The sequence below is a fragment of the Aegilops tauschii genome, chromosome 2 (genome assembly GCF_002575655.3).
Source record: "Aegilops tauschii subsp. strangulata cultivar AL8/78 chromosome 2, Aet v6.0, whole genome shotgun sequence".
Taxonomy (NCBI): Eukaryota; Viridiplantae; Streptophyta; class Magnoliopsida; order Poales; family Poaceae; genus Aegilops; species Aegilops tauschii.
In genome coordinates, this window is record NC_053036.3 from 240,901,220 (window position 1) to 240,921,210 (window position 19,991).

At 44.6% G+C, this 19,991-nt stretch overlaps 1 protein-coding gene across 1 annotated transcript; it reads right to left on the minus strand.

Annotated features, from left to right (window-relative positions):
* Positions 1 to 9,740: 9,740 nt before the first annotated feature.
* LOC141040913 (uncharacterized) lies at positions 9,741 to 10,442 on the minus strand. The gene has a single exon (XM_073507027.1). It carries the CDS (start codon positions 10,440 to 10,442, stop codon positions 9,741 to 9,743), a length of 702 nt encoding a protein of 233 aa, XP_073363128.1.
* Between the last annotated feature and the right edge of the window lie 9,549 nt (positions 10,443 to 19,991).

Below are 19,991 nucleotides of genomic sequence, written 5' to 3' on the forward strand. Positions count from 1 at the left end.
GGCCGTAGGATCCATGGGCCTTTTACGGGCCGTAGGATCCATGGACTTCCTACGTGCCGTATGATCCATGGGCCTTCTACGGGCCATAGGATCCATTGGTCTTCTACGGGCAGTAGGATCCATGGGCCTTCTACGGGGCATATAATAATTTCGCCAAACGTGGGCCGTACTATTCGTGGACCATAATGGGCCGTTAATAGGCCGTATTTGATAACGCTATGAAAACAGCCCAACGGGTTAACCGGCCACAAACGGGCCGAATGTAACCACGTTTTGTATTTGGCCCACAAACGGAATAGGCCAGTAACGGACCGTATCTAATTGAACCCTAGAAATGAGCCCAAGAATAAATGGGCCCTTAGAAGGCCGAAAGTTAACACGGGCTAGAAACGACCGACAAAATAATGGGTTGTTAATGGGTATAAAGCGATACACTGTTCATTATGGGCCAGTTTCATCTCGGGCCTTTAATGGGCCGTGAGTTACAATGGGCCTCATATGGGCCGAAAGACATCATGGGCCATACATGGGCCGGAAGTTACAACAGGCTGGAATCATATTGGACAGCCCAGATGAAGCTACTGGGCTTAATTCCGATAGGCCGTAACGGGCTGGTAGTTAGCGGGCCGTAAATGGGCTATATACGAATAGGCCGTTAACAAGCTTTCCGTGGGCCGGCCCGTTACCTTTTGACCAAGTCAAATAGGTCGGCCTTTTCACCGGAATGGGCTTCTGTTGGGCCGTGCCACGTGTCAACGTATCATAGGTGCCTCCTGTCCAATGAGTGGATGCCATCTGTCCCAACGGCGAGCCAACACGTGTTTCGTCTGGCCAATGAGAATTTTACACATGGAAAATCCCCATTGGTCCGGGCTGTTAACGGGTTATCAGATCCAAAACCGGACCCGATAACTTAACGGCGACCTGTTATGGTGGATGCCACGTGTCGGTCACCCTTGACGAAAGCACTTCTATGACGTGCGATTTATCATCATGGAAGTGGACACTTCCGTGATGATAATTTTGTTAATGTCAAGGAACACTTCTACGACAGCACAGGTATGACTATCTTGATTCTGTCATAACATCGTCATGGATGTACATGCATGACAGAAAACGTGACCTACTGTGACAAACACGTATCATCACGGAAGTGTCTTTTTTTTTGTAGTGCAGCGTGCAGCCAGCTTCACAGCCGCACTCTACCGCACCAGCGCGCCCGTGCGCTGCCGCCGACGCCTCGAGCGCTGCAGCCATGTCGCGCAGTAAGAAGCGATGCTATAAACGATGACATACACCTCCACAACTCATGTCGTCCTCTGCCCCAACAACCGACGGCTTGCAGATCTGGACGTAAAGCACGCCGTACCGCGGTGGATCAAACCAATCGAGCCACCATGGCGGGGAGTGGAGGATGCAGGCGAGGTCGTCGAGGGAAGGTAGGACAGGCTCGGCGTGCGACGTGGAGGAGAGATGGCAGGGATAGGAGGCTATAGTCGGTGCTGTGGAGGAGAGTGGAGGATGCGGGACATCATCAATTCACGGGAGGCGGCGCAGGCATGAGTAATCTTGAGAGAGTGAGAGGAAATGTACGATCCCCCTGTGCAGTGAGGATAAGGATGTATATTAGGTGGAAAAGAAAACTCCTCCGAATTATAGCAGGCTCGAGCTTAGCCCGTCTTCGTGACGTACCCATAACTACAAATTATTATTTCCGCTGGCCACAAGGTGCTTAAAGGGTTTTTGGCGTGGGTGGACGCCTCAGGTAGTCTAAAAAACTAGTTAGGGGTACTCAGTGTTTTTTTGAATAAAAACATCCGTGTTAGTCTCACTTTTATTTTAATATATTATATATGTTTATATAATACGGTATAAAATATTATTTATATTTTTATATGTTTTATTTTTGTCCATCAGATATAAGAAGTGATGGATTCTAAGGAGGCTTTAAAAATATCAACGGGCTTAGGCATTGACGTAACGATGACAGACCGGACTGAAACACCATGAGAAGAGGTGCGTACAAATAATCCTTATTTATATGTATGTTATACATGATAATACAAAATGTCCATTTTATATGATTATTTTTGTAGCATATGAGAGAGAGAGAGATGTATTCTAGCGACATTCAAAACGAATCCATTCAACAAGGGTTCTGAGGCGACATCGCTGGAAGGGGCCAAAAGTTTATACAATTTTTTCACAACATAACAAACCAAAAAAGCAAATATAAAATTGCGCTCTAGATTATGCTCTCATGGAACATTTAAAAATTGGTTCATCTGGTTTGCACGGTAAGCTCCGTTGCACAGTTTTAGGTCTTCCACGTAAAATATTCGTACTAATTACATATATTGCTTGTGCACAATGGTTAAGAGTTGGGGAAGTAGTTCTATTGTACATGCTTAAATATCATGCGAATGTAGCTAAAGATAACATTTCTGATATTGTGCGAGAATATCATAAGCGCATCAAGTAGATTTTAATTTGTAACAGATTATTAATTGGATCATCGCTCTCAATGTATACACCATGAAATTGCCTTTTTTTATCAATTACATTGCAAGTGAAGTTGACTTCAACAATTACCGATTGTCTTTTCTATAAATGTGAAAGTTAATATGCATTATGTTTATATATAACTTTAGTCAAATATGTCAAAAGCCCGTGACAACGCATGGGCATTCTACTAGTAAATATAGAAACTCAAACCTGAGAGCAACTAGTTAACGAGCGCTCCTTTGGGAGCCTCCCAACGATCGGCGCCACTTGACGTGCTCTCGACCATTCGTCACATGTCGCGCTCTGGGCGCTCCTTCGGGTTTTGTTTTTTCGCACACGATTTGGCTTTTTAAACGGTTTTTCCGGGTTTTTCGACGTTTTGGTTTTCCACCGGTCTTCCTTAGCTTTTCAAACAAAAAAATATCGTGAAAAGATGTTTTTTCTTTTTTTTCCTTTCGCGAGAGTCACGGTTTTGCTTCTGCAAGAGGCACAGTTTTGTTTTCACGAGAGTCACGGCCATGCCTCTCCAAATCGGAAATAAGCGTTTTTATTTTTTTTGCTTTCGCGAGAGTCACGGTTTTGCTTCCGCGAGAGACACGGGTGTGCTTTCGCGAGAGTCATGCCGTGCCTCTCGGAAACGAAAAAAACTTGTTTTCTATTTTTTTTCTTTCGCGAGAGTCACGGTTTTGCTTCCGCGAGAGGCATGGTTGTGCTTTCGCGAGAGTCATGGCCGTGCCTCTTGGAAAGGGAAAAACACGTTTTCTGTTTTTTTTCTTTCGCAAGAGTTAGGGTTTTGCTTCCACAAGAGGCACGGTTGTGCTTTCACGAGAGTCGCGGCCGTGCCTCCTCGGAAACGAAAAAATACGCATTTTCTCTTCTTTTTTTCCTTCCGTGAGAGTCACGGTTTTGCTTCCGGAGAGGCACGGTTGTGATTTCATGAGAGGCATGGGCGTGCCTCCTTCGGAAAGGGAAAAAACCCGTGCTCCCGGTTCGTTTTTTTGTCCATTTTTTCATTTGGTTTTTTTCATGAAAAAAAGTTCGTCAAAACCTATCAACATGGGTTCTAGTTTTGAAGATCTCGACGCGAGGAATCCAACGGTGAAAGCGGTTCGAGATTTGGACGCACGGTTTGAGAGATAAAACGTTTTGAATAAACGGATCTACGAAAAAAGGGAAAACTCCCAGGTTGCGACAAGTGGTGCGCTGCATGTGCGCCACTTGTTGCAACCAAGGGAATTTGAGTGATCTTTGCAATGAGTACTCCTCAATTAGTGATTTCTCCCAAACCTACTCAGGCAACAACCCAACAACAGTCTGCAACGCAGCAACAGCGGTTTTGGGTTGTTGCGTCATAGAGGCCAACGCAGCAACAAGCAAACCAAGGGCCATCAGCATAGCAACCCACCTGCTCGAGCCTTTTTTTCCTTCTCTTTTTTCTATGCCACTGAGACCTCTGGCCCACTACTCATCTTCTACCTCCGCTCGATCTCCCTGTCCCGCACGACAGGGCCTCTGTGGCCAAATCCAACTCCTTGATTCGCGCGGGTCCATACCGCTTTCTCCAAGACGTGGCCACCGATCGATCCCCTGGATCCCCCTCGTCTGATTCCCACCATCTTCGCTCGATATCCGCCCTGATTTTGTGCTCGCTGACCTCGAGAAGATCCGCCGCCCAAAGCCACTCCGGTGACTAATTCCATCACCGAAAGAGGTCCCCGATAGTCACCTCCCGCTCCTCAATTTCCCTCTCCCTGCTCCGCGTCTCCCTGACCCCCTTTATCTTTGAGTACTCCGCCAGATCGAGTTCCTCGACCTTGCCCCAAAGCTCACCTATGACCACCCATCATCAGTCTTTCGTTGTCACTGCTAGAGGCCTTCCCCGACGCTGTTGAGCTCATCATTGAGCTCGCCATGAAGTACTTCTCTCAGTTAGCTGTCACACCGAGGCCAGAGACAAACTCATCAACCGTGTGGCCCACATCCCGACAGCCGCCACCGCCTTCTCGTCCTCCGGCGAAGATCCCGGTGAGGAATTCCCCTCTGCTGAAACCCCAACTCCAATAGAACACCAGCCATTGATCACCACTTAATCCAACGATCCACAGAGCCTCCAGCCATGAAGGGGTACCAAGAAATCAGGTGCTGCCACGTGTCCCTTCATTTTGTTTTAATTTCTTTTCCAGCGAATTTTTTTGTACTTTTGCAGAATCACCCCTAGAACTTCTGGGTATCATTACTTTTCAAATATAGCTCCGACTGAGGTGAAACTTTTTGCAGAGTCATCCTCAAGGGACCCTCTTTCCATTGACATCATAGTTCTCAACTTTTGAACTTTCAAATTTGGATTCAAACCTTATTTTGATCATATCTTGCAAACTGTATATCCTATTTAATTGATTTCTTTTGCGTATGAAAACCTGTATCAAATACTTGCTGATCATATCATGTATACATGAAATTCAAATATGTTTGACCTATCTTTAATTTAAATTTAATTCAAACTTCGTTCACTGTAACTTCGGTTGTAGTGCTCCTGTTCTATCAATTATTTTTGCAAATGAATCCATATGTGATATGCAGTATGTCAAACGACATATATGTTGTTTTTCAAAATACTTTTGACCATGTTCCATAATATCTCCAATATAATCTTATATATCATCGTCATCATGCATTGACTCTTGTGAGTTGATTTCTTCACTTGTCCCTTATAGCACCTCGAGACCTATATTATAATATTAAGCCTATATATGTTGATTTTGTGTTAACCTTGCCATCTTTGTTTTTTTGTTCTTTTGGTTCTTCTTCATGGCATGGTTATTGATTTGGATTCCTTCGATTACGATAGATTGCTCGGAGCGCGACGAGTAGAATTGTCAGTGTGACGAACTTCATCCAACGTACCAGGCAAGTTACACCTTGGTCATCATTCATCCTATTTTTATGCATGTAGTTATGTATCACATTACTATATTATGGATGTGTAGGAATATAATGGTAGTATGTTATTGCTACTGAGTTTCAGCTTAGTATGGCCTTATTGTAGATCGTGGTAGTTGTAGTTTTGCTATGCTATGTAGACGGGGATGGTTCTTGTATACATTGAGCTTATGTGAGGACTATAAATAATAATTTGTGTATTAACATAACATATAATTCACTGCTCGATGGAAGTGGTATTGCTTGGTGTTGAGGGAAGGCATCATGGTGTCTTGCACCTTTTCTAAGGCAATGCGCCCATGAGAGTGCACCCTAAGTGGAATGCCTCCCAGGTTCAAAAAGATCAGACAAACTTAGTGACTAGTAGCTTCAACGTGCGGCCACTGTCTATATGGGCTCTGGCTTAGTTGATCAGTTGTTGGAACCCTTGCCCAGACAGTGTCGACAGATGTAGCATATATAGGTGGGATGTGGCCGTCAAGTGGTTAAGGGGAACTCTTCTGAAAGACTTCGTCTCAATCTTCGGATCGGGTCCAGTGGGTAAAGCGTACTAAACTCTGCAGAGTATTAAAAACTAATCATGGTTAGCCGTGTCCCTGATTATGGCCAAATTTGAGCCAGTATGCCATTACAGTTGTTGGATGATCTTGACAGATGATACTTCAATAATAATTGGGTGCGATACTTAATAATGGGGATAGGTTGGTATTGGAGTGCCCAATTCAACCATATGTATTTAATTGTAGCAAGACTTAATTAAAATTTGACTATTATATTATGTAGCTACCAGGGAAAAATTAGCTTTTCTACAAAACAACCACTGCACTATCCTCTTGATAAACCTTGCATATAGAACTAGGTCTATTATATTATTCCTTGTATGACTTGCCAATACATTCAAAGTATTGACCCATTGTGGCTGCAACGTTTCATGTTGCAGATTTTATACGACGAGTGAGTGATACGATGTCTATACTCGACATTTGCCTGTGGTGTTGATGGACTTCATGAAGATTTTACTTGCTTTTCCGCTGTGTTTTGTTTGTTTGTTAGCCTTGAGCTACGCAGGTATGCAGTATTTAATTCTGGATCTGTGATGTAATATTATGACATGCGGTCTATTTTGATATTACATCTTGTACTGTGTGCGCTAGCTTTTGATCCAGGGACTAGCACAGTGAGCAAAGAGACATTGAATCTTATCAGGTTCGGGTCATTACAGCTTGATTTCGAGTTTGGCGCATAGCATCTTCCAAAAGTAGCTTAGGAACTTGACGCCACGGTCCAACATGATAGTCTTGGGCACTCCATGTAGACGCAAGATTTCCCTAGAAAAGAGATTGGCAACTTGTGAAGCATCATCTATCTTGTTGCATGGGATAAAATGTGCCATCTTAGAGAAATGGTCCACAACAACAAACACAGAATCTTTGCCATTTCTAGTTCTAGGCAAACCAAGCACAAAGTCCATACTAATATCTTCCCATGGGTGATATGGAATAGGAAGTGGCATATAGAGACCATGAGATTGAGACTTAGACTTAGCTTTGCGACATGTAGAGCATCCGTGGTGTAGCAAGAGACGTCGCGGAACATCTTGGGCCAAAAGTAGTTCTTGGAGAGCGTACCTAATGTCTTGCCGTGTCCAAAGTGTCCCATAAGTCCTCCTCCATGAGATTCCTGCAAAAGGAACAAACGAAGAGAAGACTCGGGGATACATACTTTGTTAGCTGTCATAAGATAATCATCTTTGATGTAATAGCGTTCCCAAGATGTATGCGTCAAACATTTGGCATAAGGAATAGAAAAAGTAGGGTCATGCACATACAAGTCTTTTATGTGCTCAAACCAATGACAGTCAGTTCAAGTTGAGTAACAAGCATGCATTTGCGGGAAAGAGCATCCGCCACAACATTCTCTTTACCCTTAATGTACTTGATGACATAAGGAAAAGACTCAATAAACTCACTCCATTTGGCATGTCACTTATTCAATTTAGTTTGACCCTTAAGGTATTTAAGCGTTTCATGATCCGTATGGATGACAAATTCATGAGGGCGAAGATAATGTTCCCACACATGCAAAACTCATACTAAGGCATATAGCTCATTGTCATAGATGGGATAATTGAGTTGCGCGCCGGAAAGTTTTTCACTAAAATAAGCAATTGGGCGCTTCTCTTGCATTAACACACCTCCTATACCATTGCCACTAGCATTGCAATGAACTTTGAAAGTTTTGTCAAAATTTGGCAAGGCAAGCAAAGGGGCATGTGTAAGCAAATTCTTAAGCTCATGGATGTGGTATCTTGGGATGTTACCCAAATAAATGGTGCATTATTCTTGCTCAAGGCATGCAAAGGATATGCAATAGTGCTAAAGTCCTTAACGAATCTATGATAGAAACCGGCTAGGCTAAGGAAACTACGCACTTGTTGCTAGTTGGTTGGTTGTGGCCAAGTTTTAAGAGCATAAATTTTAGCTTCATCTACATGAACACCCTTAGATGGCACACAACAAAACCTAAGAAAACAAGCTTATCAACACCAAAAAGGCATTTGTCAATATTAGCATAAAGGCGCTCTTTCCTTAGAGTTTGCAAAACGGTTCTAAGATGGGTGACATGTTCGTCTAGAGACATGCTAAAGACAAGAATATCATCAAAATACCACAACAAATACGCCAATGTAAGGTTGGAGAACAAAATGCATCACACGCATAAAAGTGTCGGGTGCTTCAGATAAACCATTGGCAAGACCAACCATTCATACAAGCCAAACTTGGTTTTGAAAACAGTTTTCCATTCATCACTTTCTTGAATGCGGATTTGGTAATAGCCACTTTTTGATCAATTTTAGAGAAAATTGTGGCTCCGCTAAGCTCATATAGCATATCGTCAAGGCGAGGAATAGGATATCTATAACGAACGGTGATAGCATTGATGGGACAACAATCGGAACACATGTGAAAAGTACCATCTTTCTTGGGCACAAGAATAACCGGTACGGCACAAGGACTTAAGCTTTCACGTACATGCCCATTGTCAATGAGTTGTTGTAATTGCCTTTGTATTTCTTTAGTTTCTTCGGGGTTAATTCGGTAGGGTCCTTGTTTGGTAACGGCGCACCAGGAATGAGGTCGATTCGGTGTCCGATGCCTCATAGTGGAGGTAGACCCGGAGGTAGCTCATCGGGGAATACATCCTTGAATTCTTGCAATAGAGAAGACAACACTAAAGGTAGATGGTGAGAGGTGTTAGTCCTTGCCGCTTCATCCTTTCACACTAGGACATAGTGCATAACACGTGATGGGTTCTCACACACTTCTCTCATCTCACTTTTGGTAGAACATAGCACTAAGTTTTTCTTGTCACTCATCGTGGAGGCACTCAACTTTTGCTTGTGGCGCTCACTTTCTTTTTGGTGGCTTTCTATCTCAATATTCTCTCCATGATGGCTGGTTGCTTTCTTGTCGGTGATCACTTGACTTGGTGACATAGGTCGTAGCACGTACTCCTTTCCCTTCATCTTGAAGGTATAATGATTGGTGCTTCCATTATGGATGACGCCGCGGTCAAATTGCCAAGGTCGTCCAAGTAGGACATGGCAAACGGGCATAGGAACCACATCACACTCCAAGGTGTCTTCGTATGCTCCAATCTTGAAGGAGACTTTAATGGTGTGCTTCACTTGAATGGTGTTGGAGTCGCTAAGTCATTGGACCTTGTAGGGGCGAGCATGCTTCATCTTGACCAATTGTAGCTTGGAACATAGCTCTTCCCTTATCAAGTTGTGGCAACTTCCTCCGTCGATGATGACCTACATGAACTTTCAATTGATGCCCGCCTTGGTGTGGAAGATATGGCATCTTTGGTCTTCATCTTGTTGATGTTGAAGTGTCAAGACCTTGGACACAATGAGAGCGGGGCTCGAATCATTTTCACAATAGACTTGGTCATCTTCATCTTCATTCACGCGCCGGTGGATGGCCACGTGCTCAAGTGCTTCCATTTCTTCTTCACTCATAGAGTCATAGGTGCCGTCGTCATTGGCGATCATGGTGCAGCGAGTGGGCACTCAAATGTCTTGTGGCCTTGGCCTTGACATGGCATTTGATGGAACTTGTCTTGATGGTCTCATCCGGTGGAGTTGTAGATGATGAAGCTCTCAGCTTGAAGTTGCTTGTAGTAGGAGGACGACTTGAAGGTGTCGAAGTTTTCTTGTAACTTGACTTGTCGTCGTTGCTTGTAGAAGGTTTGGTTGATGTAGAAGGCGTTGTAGTCATGGAAGCTTGGTTTTAGGAGCCGTATGTCTTGGAAGAGTACTTGGCATACTTGTAATCATCTTGCACTTGTCGCTCCGCCTTGGTAGCTTGGTGCGCTAGCTCGAGGAGGTTCGTGTACGGTTGGAAATCCGCAATCTTCTTGATAGGATGGTTGAGTCCATTCAAGAATCGTGCCATGGTTTGTTCCTCATCTTCCATGACATTAGCTCGAATCATGGCAATCTCCATTTCCTTGTAGTACTCTTCAACCGACTTTGTGCCTTGCTTGAGGAGTTGTAACTTCTTGAAGAGGTCGCGGCTATAGTACGTGGGTACAATGCACGCTCTCATGACATCCTTCATTTGAGCCCATGTTGTGATTGGTGGGTCACCTTTTGCTTCGTGACGCTCAATGACTTGCTCCCACCAAATGAGGACATAGTCTTGGAACTCAAGAGATGCCATGGTGATCTTCTTTTCTTCGTCATAGTTCTGCAAGCGAAAGATCTTGTCAACCTTCAATGCCCATGATAGGTAGTCTTTGGGGTCGGCGCTGGCGGAAAACTTTGGCATGTTGAACTTGAGCTTGCCGTAGTGTTGCTCTTCATTGCGTTGGGGTCGCTGGTGATGATGAGGATGCTCTTGCCATGGGGGAGGGTCTTGAGCCACTCGCTCCTCGTGCTCCGCTTGATTAGCTTGGAGTTGAGGGTGTGGAATTCTTGCACGGTTCCTCATCTCTTGAAGCTCTTCACGACGTGCGGCATCTTCTTGGCGCTCATGGAGGATAGCCTCGTCTTGTTCTCGGTTGCGTGCGCGGGCAGCTTGGGTTGATGGACGTATAGCTTGTTGGGCATCAAGGGCTTATTCCTCACGATGTTGTTTCTCTTTTCGAAGGGCGTTGCCATCTTGTTGTTCTTATTGGTCTTGGTGTATTGGAGCTTGCTCTTGGACCGGAGGTTCATTAGCTTGTTGCCGTTGGTGTTCGCGCTCGCGGAGACGGCCTTGTAAACCATTGCCATGGAATGGGTTTTGTGGAGCTTGATGATCTTCATGGTCTTGGCGACGTTGCGAACGAGCTCGAGGAGGACTTGCATCCGAAGAAGATTGCGAAGAATGTCGACTTGAGTGGCTCCGTCTTGAATATGAGGATGATGTGGAAGAACGGTTGACCATCATGGCTTGTATTTGTTCCTTAAGAGATGACATCGATGTGTCGAAGTAGTCTCTTGTATGTTGCTCAGACTGTCGCAAGTGGGTAGCAAGTAGGTCGATGCGGTCGCCCAATGCTTCATTCTGTTGATGCAAAGCTCTTTGCATGCCGAAGAGGTGGTTCTTGGTGACGTAGATGTTCAGGTCCTCATCTTGCTCGATGAAGAGTGGATTCGAAGAAGTAGTTGGCCTATCCATTATCTCAAGCAAATATGAGTGGGAGAATGAAAAGAACTAGACCAAATGTACCTTACCTAATGTTAAAAATGGATCAATGGTCAGTCAATAATGTAACAAGGAAATAGCACAATTGGTACCGGATCTCGTCGATTTCTCACACCTACACAAATAAAACCTTTGGTGGAGCTTGGTGAGGATGGTGGACAAAATTTATGCAATTGTTAGCACGACTCAATAATGTTGGAAAAGATTCACAAATGTGCAAATGCAACAAGTAGACCAATAGAAAAATGTGGCACACGGAAACACACACACGGAAAGATAAATGGGGCCGTGCAACCAAAAATGAGCTCAGAATGTGGAAACCACGGAAAATTCTCTTGTTGCACAATTCTAGAGAGACGCTAGCACGATTGCACAATATGCGGATACGAGACTTGTGCACAACCTATAAAGCAAAAATGCAATGACATCTATCCCAAGTATGCTATATGTATGGTGTTCCAGTGATATGATCCAAGATGATCGAGTATGACAATCTTAATGTAGTACGATGTTATGGTTCTTGCTTAAAAGCTCTTGGCTTATATTTCCCTTTTGCTTAAAAGCTTGTTTGCTTTTTTATTTTGAGCTCTTTCTTTGGGCACTTATGCAAAACTTCACGAACCAAGATAGCAATTGTGTATATGCGATGACAAACTTGTGACACAAGATATGATACCAAGATATGGAAACCAAGATGATGTGATATATGCCATGAGACGATGATCACTAATGTGCACAAGTAACGTTGCCGACAATATTGAAAGGCTAGTCTCGATAGGTAAGGGACGCAAAATGGGTCATGGTGGTTATCAATGCAATGGCAAGGGAATACATGAAGGTGTCGTCGAGGTTACCATTCCTTGCTTATGGTATATGGTGTCAAAATGGTGAAGTGGTTGTTGTCGATGATGAGTCTGTGTCGAAGACGACCGGTCGTGATGTCAGTGTCGAACCATGCCTAAGTAGCCGAAACACGTTAGGAAACGGGAACCGCAACTCAAATTCTCAAAGAACAAAACGAGTCAAAATTGTTGGAGGTTGTAGCGCGTAAGTGATGGTGGTTGTGGAAAGCGGTGGTGGTATGCTGTAATGCAATGCAGGGTTACGGGAGTGGTGGTGCGGAAGGTGTAGTGGGCAGCTAAGAAATTTTGGAGGAAAATTTCAGTTTCGTCAGGAAACGTCGGAAAACCGGTGGTGGTCGGACGTCCGGAGGCTATCGGACGTCTGGTGCCTGGGCGATTTCGGGCACGGGATGAACTTATAGGGTTCATGGTGGAGAAGCAAGATTTAGAGGGGGTCCCACGAAGAACACGAGGAATACACGAGGGGAAACACGAGGGGAAACGAGAGAAACACTCAAATCAACGGGATACAATCACACATGAGCTAGATCCATGAACACAAAGAGGTCACAATGATCCAAAGACAGCAAAGGAAGGATACAAGTAGCTAGTTCTCTCCAAGAGGAGGTCTTGAATCCACTAGGGGATCTTCCCTTTCGGGGGCTTGAATCCACTTGGGATCTTCTCCGCGGAGGCCTCAGTCTCCAATGGAGTATGTATCAAGTGGATGAGCAAAGCTCTACCTCTCAAATGAGCTAAGCCAATGCTAACCGTGGAAAAGTGGAGGTGGAGTCGTATGTATAGTCTAGAGGGGCGAAGGGGTACATGGGCTTCGGCCCAATACACTATGCACAAACAGGCGTCGCATGTCCGACAGCTACTGGACGTCGGGTGACTCACGAGGGTCCAGTCATCCGTCGGCGTCGGATGTCCGGCGTTTTGGCTCTGGATGGGCGATGTCAGATTTTCGGTCAGGGTCAGACGTCCGATGCGCCGGTCGTCTGGTGGACCTCGGATTTCTGGCATTTCGGCCATGGTCGGAAGATGTCGGATTTTCGGTGGAGGCCGGTCGTTCGGGTGCTGGGGCGGATCGGACGTCCATAGGGCGCCGGTCGTTCAAACGCTGTAGAGTTCGCTAGCTGGTCCCTCTGGCCAGTGTGACTTCCAGGCATCGGACGTCCGCTCCAGACCGGTCATCCGGTGGCTGTAAGCTTCTGGCAGCTTTTCCTCTTGGTCCTTGTACTTGCCTTCCTCGCTATCTTGTTCAATGGATATAGTTGTTCTGTGGCTTCCCTCTAAGCACCTGCTCATACATAGGGTTTCCGCTTGAGGTAGTAGTCATGTCTCATATGAAGAATGTGTAAGTTCGGAGAGGAACGAGTTCACCTTAGTTTCAATAGCCCTTGCTCGAGCTCTAGTCATTGGTCCATGTGGTGTCGTAGAGGCATAGGTAAGTCCATGGGGATGATCGTAGGATGCTCCGCATCAGAAACTGTGTGCAATCTTTACATGGCCGGTGTGTCACTGCCTAGCATTCTATGAGCACTTACACTGGCAGTGGGAAACCGATGGGAGAAGAGGCGGGAAACTGATGGGAGGAGTGGCGGGAAACTGTAGCGTGTTTGGATATATAACACCATTAATATCGAAAACTTAGTAAAGAAGGACGTGAGCTAGCACGACACATGCGCATAATGCTTACCCACGGGTGACAGACGGTTGACCAGAACCGCTTTAAATATTAAGGATTCATTTGGCCTTTTTTATACATTATAATTAAGTTTTATAAGCATTAATTTAATGTGGATAATTCAAATTAATGCACCAAAATAGCTACAAAATCATACATGTGTCCTTGAATGCATGTTTAGGTCCCATGCAAAGAATGGGAATGAATTACAACTGTCACGGTGTCTCGATCGGCCTCGGACATCGAGAATCTCGGTATTTAAATCCCCGTAAACCCAAAACTCACCCGAAAATCGTGAATCTTGGCATGGTGTCACGACATGACACATATATGTCGTGGAAAAATTGCCCATTTTGGGGCAAGTTTTATTACAGGCCTCTTACAAACCGGAGCTTCTCTCAAGAAGCCTCGTGGTTCTGATAGGGAAATGTGTCCCCCTTGTGGGCAAAACGATAATCACTGCCTCTTCTCGCCTTGTATTTTTTCTACAGACAACATGGAATGATAGGATATCTCTGCTGAAATTTAAAATTATTCAGGGTTTGTTTGGCCTTTTTATACATTAATTGAGTTTCCTAGTGATTTAATGTCCATAATCCAAATCTGAAATACAAATACATGCTCGAGTGCACTAAAATGGCTAGAAAAATCATACATGTGTCCTTGGATGAATGTTTAGGTCCCATGCAAGGAATGGGGAATGAATTACAACCGTCTCGGCGTCCTGGCTCGTCCTCAAACATTGGGAACCTTGGTTTCTAAATCCCCGTAAATCCAAAACTCACCAGAAAATCATGAAAGTTGGCATAGTGTCATGCCATGGCACATATATGTTGTGGTAAAAAAATTGTCCAATTTGGGCCAACTTTATTACAAACCTCTTACAAACCGGAGCCTCTCGCAAGAACCGTCATGGTTTCGATAGGGAAACGGGTCCCCCTTGTGGGCGAAACGGTAATCGCTCCCTCTTCTCACCTTGTATTTTCTTCTACAAGAAACATGGAACAACGAGAGATTCGTGCTAAACTTCGAAATTATTCAGGGTATGTTTGGCCTTTTTATACATTAATTGAGTTTTCTAGGCATTTAATGTCCATAATTCAAATCTGAACTACAAATACATGCTCCAGTGCACAAAATGGCTAGAAAAATCATACACGTGTCCGCATGTTTAGGTCCCATGCAAGGAATGGAATGAATTCAACCGTCTCGGCGTCCTGGCTTGGCCTCAATCATTAGGAATCTCGGTTTTTAAATCTCCGTAAATCCAAAGCTCACCAGAAAATCATGAAACCTGGCATGGTGTCACGACATGTCACATATATGTCGTGGTAAAAAATTGTCCAATTTGGGCCAAGCTTTATTACAAGCCTCTTACAAACCAGAGCTTCTCGCAACCCTCATGGTTCCGGTAGGGAAATGTGCCCCTCTTGTGGGCGAAACGATAATCGTTGCCTCTTCTCGCCTTGTATTTTGTTTTCTACAGGCAACATAGAATAGCAGGAGTGTAGTGCTAAAATTTGAAACTTCAGGGTTCGTTTGACCATTTTATATATTAATTGAGTTTTCTAGGCATTTAATATCCATAATTCAAATTTGAAGTACAAGCACATGCTCCAGTGAAGCAAAATGGGCGGAAAATCGTACATGTGTCCTTGGGTGGATGTTTAGGTCTCATTGAAGGAATGGGAATAAATTACAAACGTCTTGTCATCCCGAAACATTGAGAATCTCGCTTTTTAAATCCCAGTAAATCCAAAACTCACCCAAAAATAATGAGGCATGGTTTCATGACATGGCACATATATGCCGTGGTAAAAAATCGTTCAGTTTGAGACAAGGCACACACATTAATAGGCAACAAAGTCCTTTTGAAACAAATAGCTGACACTTTAATATCGCAAACGGTTGTATTATATGAACCGTGTGTGTTCCCGTAACCATTTAAGTGCAGCCACGCGTCCCTCTTTTTATGGGAGAGTACTACCTCGGTCCTCCTTCACTGGTCGTCTTTGTATTTTGTGCCAAAATTTAACCATAGTAGGTGGCGTGCATGTAGCTATTTGATTAGACGGGATGAGCACGAGAAGCCCGCCGTGCAGGCTCGACGGGACGTGTGCGAGCAGTCCGCCGTGCAGGCTCGATGGGACGTGTGCGACCTGTCCACCGCGCATGCTCGACGGGACGCGTGCGAGCAGTCCGCCGCGCATGCTCACTGGGAAGCGAGCTCTTTGACCTCCATCCACCAGTCGCCCGCCTCGCTCACAATTTCTCCATTAATGGAGGCCGAGCGTTGTTTGACATGCAGTTAATTAAAGCAGACAGAGGGTGTTTTCTTGTGATCCCATGGCTTTGTTAGTGTTTTCAACTTGTATTCCGGATAATTTAAAATGCCACATGCGGCAATGGATAATACAACGATAAATAAAATGGCAACGGATAATACGACGACAAATTTACAATGGCACGGATAATAATTGTCGGCAATGGATAATACAACGATAAATAAAATGGCAACGGATAATACGACGACAAATTTACAATGGCACGGATAATAATTGTCGGCAATGGATAATACAACGATAAATAAAATGGCAACGGATAATACGACGACAAATTTACAACGGCACGGATAATAATTGTCTTACATATTCCAGATAATTTAAAATGCCACATGCGGCAATGCCCAGAAGACATGGGGGCAAGAGAAGAAGGAAATCGCAAACAACGATCTCGGTCACTACTGTGTTTACTCCTCGATGGATCGCCGGGCGACGAGATCCTCCAGCTCCTTCTAGAATTCCTCATGACTTTGCTTGACAGCAGCCATGGATTCCTCCACCTCTAGCTCGTGCTCGATCCGGAGCTTCCTCAAGTCACCCATCAGTTCCTCGATGACCGCTTTCAGCGTCATCCCCGAGGCACTATTCTGTGATGCTTCTTGAGCTTGCATTGTTTTTCCCTTGAAGAGGAAAGGGTGATGCAGCAAAGTAGAGTAAGTATTTCCCTCAGCTTTTGAGAACCAAGGTATCAATCCAATAGGAGACAACGCTCAAGTCACCGAATACCTGCACAAACAAACACCAACTTGCACCCAAGGCGACAAAGGGGTTGTCAATCCCTTCACGGTTATTTGCAAAGTGAGATCTGATAGAGATGGATAAATGGTAAAGTAATATTATTGGTATTTTTGGTTTATGGAACGGAAAGTAAAAGATTGCAAATGAAGTAAATAGGAAACTAAAACTGTAGATCGGAAACTTACATGATGGAAAATAGACCCGGTGGCCATAGGTTTCACTAGAGGCTTCTCTCAAGATAGAAAATATTACGGCGGGTGAACGAATTACTGCTGAGCAATTGATAGAAAAGGGCAAAGTTATGACGATATCTAAGGCAATGATCATGAATATAGGCATCACGTCTGTATCAAGTAGACCGACTCTTGCCTGCATCTACTACTATTACTCCACACATCGACCGACTCCTGCCTGCATCTAGAGTATTAAGTTCGTAGAACAGAGTAACGCATTAAGTAAGATGACATCATGTAGCGGGATAGACTCAAGCAATATGATGAAAACCCCATCTAGTTATCCTCGATTCCAACAATACAATACGTGTCGGTTCCCCTTCTGTCACTAGGATCGAGCACCGCAAGATTGAACCCAAAGCTAAGCACTTCTCCCATTGCAAGAAAAACCAATCTAGTTGGCCAAATCAAATTGATAGTTCGAAGAGACTTGCAAAGATATCAAATCATGCATATAAGAATTCAGAGAAGATTAAAATTATATTCATAGATAAGCTGATCATAAATCCATAATTCATCAGGTCTCGGCAAACACACCGCAAAAGAGTATTACATCGGATAGATCTCCAAGAACATCGAGGAGAACATGGTATTGAGAATCAAAGAGAGAGAAAAAGCCATCTAGCTACTAGCTATGGACCCGTAGGTCTGAGGTAAGCTACTCACGCTTCATCAGAGAGGCAAGATTTAGAGGGGATCCCACGAAGAACACGAGGAATACACGAGGGGAAACACGAGGGGAAACGAGAGAAACACTCAAATCAACGGGATACAATCACACACGAGCTAGATCCATGAACACAAAGAGGTCAGAATGATCCAAAGACAGCAAAGGAAGGATACAAGTAGCTAGTTCTCTCCAAGAGGAGGTCTTGAATCCACTAGGGGATCTTCCCTTTCGGGGGCTTGAATCCACTTGGGATCTTCTCCGCGGAGGCCTCAGTCTCCAATGGAGTATGTATCAAGTGGATGAGCAAAGCTCTACCTCTCAAATGAGCTAAACCAATGCTAACCGTGGAAAAGTGGAGGTGGAGTCGTATGTATAGTCTAGAGGGGCGAAGGGGTACATGGGCTTCGGCCCAATACACTGTGCACAAACAGGCGTCGCATGTCCGACAACTACTGGACGTCGGGTGACTCACGAGGGTCCAGTCATCCGTCGGCGTCGGACGTCCGGCGTTTTGGCTCTGGATGGGCGATGTCAGATTTCCGGTCAGGGTCAGACGTCCGATGCGCCGGTCGTCTGGTGGACCTCGGATTTCTGGCATTTCGGCCCTGGTCGGAAGATGTCGGATTCTCGGTGGAGGCCGGTCGTTCGGGTGCTGGGGCGGATCGGACGTCCATAGGGCGCCGGTCGTTCAAACGCTGTAGAGTTCGCTAGCTGGTCCCTCTGGCCAGTGTGACTTCCAGGCATCGGACGTCCGCTCCAGACCGGTCATCCGGTGGCTGTAAGCTTCTGGCAGCTTTTCCTCTTGGTCCTTGTACTTGCCTTCCTCGCTATCTTGTTCAATGGATATAGTTGTTCTGTGGCTTCCCTCTAAGCACCTGCTCATACATAGGGTTTCCGCTTGAGGTAGTAGTCATGTCTCATATGAAGAATGTGTAAGTTCGGAGAGGAACGAGTTCACCTTAGTTTCAATAGCCCTTGCTCGAGCTCTAGTCATTGGTCCATGTGGTGTCATAGAGGCGTAGGTAAGTCCATGGGGATGATCGTAGGATGCTCCGCATCAGAAACTGTGTGCAATCTTTACATGGCCGGTGTGTCACTACCTAGCATTCTATGAGCACTTACACTGGCAGTGGGAAACCGATGGGAGAAAAGGCGGGAAACTGATGGGAGGAGTGGCGGGAAACTGTAGCGTGTTTGGATATATAACACCATTAATATCGAAAACTTAGTAAAGAAGGACGTGAGCTAGCACGACACATGCGCATAATGCTTACCCACGGGTGACAGACGGTTGACCAGAACCGCTTTAAATATTAAGGATTCATTTGGCCTTTTTTATACATTATAATTAAGTTTTATAAGCATTAATTTAATGTGGATAATTCAAATTAATGCACCAAAATAGCTACAAAATCATACATGTGTCCTTGAATGCATGTTTAGGTCCCATGCAAAGAATGGGAATGAATTACAACTGTCACGGTGTCTCGATCGGCCTCGGACATCGAGAATCTCGGTATTTAAATCCCCGTAAACCCAAAACTCACCCGAAAATCGTGAATCTTGGCATGGTGTCACGACATGACACATATATGTCGTGGAAAAAATTGCCCATTTTGGGGCAAGTTTTATTACAGGCCTCTTACAAACCGGAGCTTCTCTCAAGAAGCCTCGTGGTTCTGATAGGGAAATGTGTCCCCCTTGTGGGCAAAACGATAATCACTGCCTCTTCTCGCCTTGTATTTTTTCTACAGACAACATGGAATGATAGGATATCTATGCTGAAATTTAAAATTATTCAGGGTTTGTTTGGCCTTTCTATACATTAATTGAGTTTCCTAGTGATTTAATGTCCATAATTCAAATCTGAAATACAAATACATGCTCGAGTGCACTAAAATGGCTAGAAAAATCATACATGTGTCCTTGGATGAATGTTTAGGTCCCAGGCAAGGAATGGGGAATGAATTACAACCGTCTCGGCGTCCTGGCTCGTCCTCAAACATTGGGAATCTTGGTTTTTAAATCCCCGTAAATCCAAAACTCACCAGAAAATCATGAAAGTTGGCATAGTGTCATGACATGGCACATATATGTTGTGGTAAAAAAATTGTCCAATTTGGGCCAACTTTATTACAAACCTCTTACAAACCGGAGCCTCTCGCAAGAACCGTCGTGGTTTCGATAGGGAAACGGGTCCCCCTTGTGGGCGAAACGGTAATCGCTCCCTCTTCTCACCTTGTATTTTCTTCTACAAGAAACATGGAACAACGAGAGATTCGTGCTAAACTTCGAAATTATTCAGGGTATGTTTGGCCTTTTTTATACATTAATT

Excerpts from the sequence above, each read along its gene's own strand:
- LOC141040913 (XM_073507027.1), bottom strand. The coding sequence starts at position 10,442 with ATGAGGAACCGTGCAAGAATTCCACACCCTCAACTCCAAGCTAATCAA.